General features: G+C 39.6%; 1 protein-coding gene across 1 annotated transcript in view; it reads right to left on the reverse strand.

Annotated features, from left to right (window-relative positions):
- LOC141345021 (epidermal growth factor receptor-like) overlaps positions 1 to 5,539 on the reverse strand; it is a 42,409-nt gene extending 36,870 nt beyond the window's left edge. Inside the window, exon 1 of the mRNA XM_073849917.1 lies at positions 5,317 to 5,539. Within this exon, the coding sequence (XP_073706018.1) occupies positions 5,317 to 5,395 (79 nt within the window). The 5' untranslated portion in view covers positions 5,396 to 5,539. The remainder of the gene's footprint in view (positions 1 to 5,316) is intronic.
- Between the last annotated feature and the right edge of the window lie 461 nt (positions 5,540 to 6,000).

A 6,000-nucleotide genomic window follows, 5' to 3' on the forward strand; every position in this document is an offset into this window, starting at 1 on the left:
GGCAATAAAATCACTGTTGAATTAAATGTTGAAAAAAGCTTACGTCCCCATGAGAAACAATTACTGTCTGAATAGGACTCAAACTACATTGAATATGGGGTCACTTGCAACTAGTATAAATATGGTTTGTGGTAACCACAGAGCTTTCTATATGGTTAATTATTGGATGCCATCTGATTTTACAAGACATTTAGAATAATTTAGCATACTGTTGGGCCTATAAAGTTTATGCTGATTTATTACATTTGAATGTAGATTTTAACCCTTAAATGCATACCTCGTGTCTTTAGCGACCCGAAACGTCATTCACTAGCCTCTCCCTCCTTTATTTTATAAGTTTGACGTCAACTTTCTTAGTATTCCTCAATCTATTCATTATAAACAATATAACTAGAAAAAATATATATATAAAATGTCTGTTTTCTGATTTTTTTTTTTTTGGTTGTTGTAAAAAGTGTATAGGGTCGCTACAGACCCAAGGGGTGTAATAGTGTAATTATATATGCGCAAAAATATGTACATATCTGATGACTAAATATGTGCAATTTACCTTCATTCCTCGAGGTGCCACTGTTAGTAATAGACAATAATGAGGTGATGTTTCACTAAAAACTATTGCAGGCATAAAACAAAAGAATATCACCAGCAGAAATTTAACTGGTTTGAATGGCTTTACTGCAGAGCAATTACTGTACAAAAAAATATAAATGTCACTGTTATTTGATGGAGGATGTAGTGAATAAACTGCCAGTGATCAAAAGATTGACTTTGAAGTCATTGAAAAGGATAGTTTTGAGATTATGACTGAGATCACGGATATCAGCCAGATGCTGAATGTACTATGGAAGTGCGTTCTGAGGATGATGGTGATCGATGCTCAAATTGATTCCTTCTAAGTTTCAAAAGGTAACGAAATATGCTTTATTTTATTCTTCTGTAATATTGTTCTTAAAATATCAAGAGAGTTTTTTGCTATTGCAGAAGTTAGAGATCCATCTGTGCTGGATATATAGGTCCGGGTCGCTAAAGACCCGAATATGTAATAATGATTGGCGAAACATTCATGCATTTAAGGGTTAAAGAGATTTTATTGCTGTGTTGGTCACTACAGGTTACCTCTGGGTCCTGAACCAGTTGAGAACCAATTCACTAGTCAGTGGTAGAAAGCGTTGTTGTGTGGGTGGCAATTCAGGCCTTTAATAGGCTTAGATAACAGAGAGACCAAAGAACTCATTGAGTCTCAGGTCAAAAGTTGTTTCTAGTTTTAGGATAAACTACACTCCACCTTTAAAATGCATTTTGACAGTTTAGAGGAGCCTGGTTGAGACAAGAAGACCAGGTCTTGAGGAGTGGAGCTTTATAGTCACAAGTACAGTAAGCGTCTCTCTCTATAAACACTGAATGGATGAACTGTACAATCCAATTACAGAATTCACTCCTCCAAGACTTCTTAGCAAACCTCATAGTATTGTAACTTTGATGAGGTGTTGACATGGGGTAGGGGCAATACTCGCTGTTGTGAGGTTGTTGGGTCGCATTCTTTAACGTGTCTAGTCTTGAAGGAAAAGCTTAAGCTTGTAAACAACTGAGCGACAGAAGTCTCAAAAAGGTGCTTAAAAATGCATTAACACCAACATGAAAAAAATCTGTCATTTACTCAACCTTACATCATTCTTTCTTCTGCAGAGCAGTCTATAGAATGAAAATCAATGAGGTCCAAACTTGAATTATATTTTTCAAAATAACTGAATTAATTCATCCCTTTCCCAAGAGTAAATTGCTGGAATATACGTATACTGCAGTAAAATAATTGTATTATAAATCTTGGAAACTAAACCACTAGAGGGAGTATTAATATCCAACCACTCCCACAGAGGATGCAGTAACACATCGGTAGCCCAGGGAACACCGTAAGCCTTTAAAGCTGACCTTAGTCTCAAATATAGAAAGAAAGAAGATCCAGGTAAAGAGAATTCTGCACTTAGTTCCTGAAATGATTTGAGACCATTATCACAATAGATGTCATTCAATGTATGAACCCCAGCATCAGACCAAGCTTTAAAAACAAAAGGTTTGTTACCCGTGCATAAACTGTCATGACTCTGGGCTGCAGCCTTTCCCTCCGCCACACGATGTCGCTGTCTTTCCTCACACACCTCACTTCCTGAATCGGACACATCTGTTACTTGTTTCCTCCACAGCTGTTTCTGATCATCACTGGGCTATATATATATCTTCCCTCTCCCAACACTTGGTGTGGTAACATTGTCTTCTGTCTTCTGTGGATTTTATGTTCTTGATCCTGGCCTTTGACCTTGTTTTATGTTTTGCTCAGTTTATGTTTCAGTTTGTGTTTAGTCTACCGTGTTGGCTTTTTGGTTTGTTTTGTTATTATTTTGTGTTTAATTAATAAATATTTCTTACCCAGCATTTGGACCCAGACCCCTTTGTATAACGTGACAGAATGTTACCACCTGCAATGGGTCCAGCGGGGAGTAATTTTTTCTCAGAGGAGGCGGAGGCGGCGTCGGCCGCTCGATTCGAGGTTATTTACATCTACCTGGCCAAGATGTAAGCCTGCAGGGCCGAGACGGTGCGACTGCGTTCCCGCTTTGCGGTGGGGGCGGAGTGGCTCTTCCGCGGAAAGACGGCGGTGTCCGTCTCCAGGCCGGACGCGGCGGTGTCCGCTATCTCGGTGCCTGACGCGGCGGTGTCCGCTATCTCCGGGCCGGACGCGGCGGTGTCCGCTATCTCGGTGCCTGACGCAGCGGTGTCCGCTATCTCGGTGCCTGACGCGGCGGTGTCCGCTATCTCGGTGCCTGAGTTGCCTTCCTCCGTTCCTCCTCCCTCCAGACTTTGGGAACGTCTGGGAGCCGTTCCGTAGGGAGGGGGTACTGTCATGACTCTGGGCTGCAGCCTTTCCCTCCGCCACACGATGTCGCTGTCTTTCCTCACACACCTCACTTCCTGAATCGGACACACCTGTTACTCGTTTCCTCCACAGCTGTTTCTGATCATCACTGGACTATATATATCTTCCCTCTCCCAACACTTGGTGTGGTAACATTGTCTTCTGTCTTCTGTGGATTTTATGTTCTTGATCCTGGCCTTTGACCTTGTTTTATGTTTTGCTCAGTTTATGTTTCAGTTTGTGTTTAGTCTGCCGTGTTGGCTTTTTGGTTTGTTTTGTTATTATTTTGTGTTTAATTAATAAATATTTCTTACCCAGCATTTGGACCCAGACCCCTTTGTATAACGTGACACATTGATTGATGCTGAAATCTGTAGTTGCTGCTTCACTTGCATGTGCTGCATTTCTTCCAACAAAAAGGGTATTTATATAGCTTCCAGTTCATCTGCAATAAAGTAGGCAAACGCCATGTGATCTGCCATGTTTGAGGGAGCAACGAGATCGCCAACTTGTCCGACTTGACGGCTCCGTTTTCAGCTCCTCCCCGACTGCTTTCGGCTAATCTCGCCGATCGGTCTGCGCAGCGCAGCATGAGCTCGAACACACCTTTTGTTTCAAGGGACAAGGGGAAGGGGCGAGGGGTAGGCGAAGGGGTAGAAAATAGAATTGGGATTGGGCCTAAGTGTTTATACCTAAACTATAAGCTTTTATCACAGTACTTATGTTATTTAAATGTCTGTAACAAAGAACTATATGGTTAAAAAGACTGTTTGTGTTGCCTTCTGAAACAGCAGCATTAAGAATGCAGATTTGAATGTCTTCAATAACTTTCACATAGTAAGGGTCAGTGGAGCACGTGAAACAGTTGTAATAGACAATGCTGAATTATTGTCATTCATGAATACGATTGCGTGGGTGTTTGAATAGAGATCATGATTTTAATGATTAGTCATACAGCTCTAATGTAAACACTTCTAAATGTTTTGCCATGATATCTTCACGTTCTCCCAAGACCAGTCAGATCTCGCGGGACACCATCGGCTCTCGCGAGATCTCGTGCCACGAGACATTCCTATGGCTATGTCGGTATATTACCTACAGGCACCTATTTTTCTTAATTAGGCTAACTAAAGTTCACTTGCGCTCTTGCGCTTCTGCCTCCGCTATGGTCGTGTCAGTCATCCCCTCTTGTGCGCTGTTGTTCGTGCTGTAAAGCAGACGATTGTCTGTTGTCCCACTGTACTACCTTAATTTTATTTATATACAGATTATTTCTAATGTTTTAATAAAAAACGACGGTGGGGCGGTGGGCAAATTTAATCGTTAAATGGTCGAACACCGTGAGAAAGCGACTTTTTTAAAGCGTTATTTTTATCTAGTTGACATCAACATTTTACTTAAGCATAGGCTGTGCACACTTATAATAACTTAAATCCTGGCGAAATGAACCGTTCCTGTGGCTGATATACAGTACAGTAAAAATTGATTTCTCACCCTCGATACCTTCAGCCTATTTGCATTACAGTATTTGCACTTAACATCGCGTGTCCAAAACTGAGCATAATGTCTAAAAGAAACATTTTAACTGCTGTGCATTTACTTGACTAAACATCGATCTGTTGTTCTTTGCGCTATCTGGGTACCGCAGATACCCAGATTAAAAACCATTCAGCAAAACAAAACATGCTGGGTGCAGATTAATATTTATGAAATAAATATTTTTGTGAAACGAGTTAGGTTGAACAGAAGAAAGCCATCATTTTGTTGAAAAAAAAATATAATATCTTATTTTTACTTATTTTAATAGGAACAGGTATAGCAACCTGTATTCATTAAAAGAAACAATAAATAACAGGAACAAGCTGTAAATTATTTTAAAGCCTTAAATGTTTTGTTTGAATAATTTGTAACTATTTGTACCTATATGTACATGTGATTTTCTTATTGCTTTTTCTATTTTATTATTTTTAAGTGTCTTGGTTTATTATATTTTGATGCAATTAAAAAATTATGTTATTGCCCTTATATGTTCGTTGTTTTAGATATATATATGGTTTTAAAGAGTGCAAAAGAATGAAAATAAATAAATAATGGTCTTTTATTTTGTTGAATGAACAATAGTCACCATTCCATATTTGGTTGACCAATCTGCATAAAGGGGCGTCTTGTGACGCCCACGTGGAAAACGAATTTTGAAGTTGTTTATCCCTTTTCTACCGTGAACCAAAAAAAAAAAAACGAAAAATAGAGCCAAAATCTCGTTTTTTCGTTTTCTGAACAAATGAAAAAACGAATAAAGGAGCCATTTTCTTATTTCTGCTTATTTCGTTTCAATTTTAAAATCAAATGAATAAAACGTACACGGACCCTAAAATGTTCACGGACCCGTTTCACAATACTCCTACCTTTCTTTTCCTGCGTCGCACAAAAGCTCCATGAGAGCAGCAAGGTAAAAAACAATCCGATCTCAGTTGGTCCTGCCATTTCTTATGTTTGTAACCTCTCAGAGTTCACTCCATAGTTAGAAGGGCTCTTCTTTCAAGGGTTTCTAAATGTTCAGAGATCTTGCCTTCTCTTCTTCTTGAGAAAACTCGCTCGACTTGGCTGTAAACTTTGACAGCTCCTCCTCCGCGCTCACGAACCTCAGCAGTGATAGAGAGTCGAGTACTGCTGGATTGAGCTGCGCTCGTGACGTCAGCAGCAGGGAGGATCGTGCGTGTGCTTTACGGCGTTCAGAAAGATAGGAAGGTGAACTTCAGGTAGGTTAGAGTGGGGGGAAACGCCCCCTTAAGGAAAATGTGACATTACAGTGAAACAAAACATAAATGTGACTAGAACTGCCATCCCGGTTGAGTGACTATGGCAGGAGTTATTCACCAAATATTAAAATTTCTCAGCCTTCATAATTAATTAGTATTTTGACTGAACATATTTTTGTACAAAGGGAGCGTTTTGCCCCAGCAGTGGGGTAAAATACCCCCTTTATTACCAACCAGTTTTCTTCATAGATCAACAGCAAAATGAACAGACTATAGTTTTTAATCTCTAAAAGTAAAAGGCAAGTATCAACATGTATCAACATGTATATA

Source organism: Garra rufa, chromosome 10 (assembly GCF_049309525.1).
Source record: "Garra rufa chromosome 10, GarRuf1.0, whole genome shotgun sequence".
NCBI classification, from domain to species: Eukaryota; Metazoa; Chordata; class Actinopteri; order Cypriniformes; family Cyprinidae; genus Garra; species Garra rufa.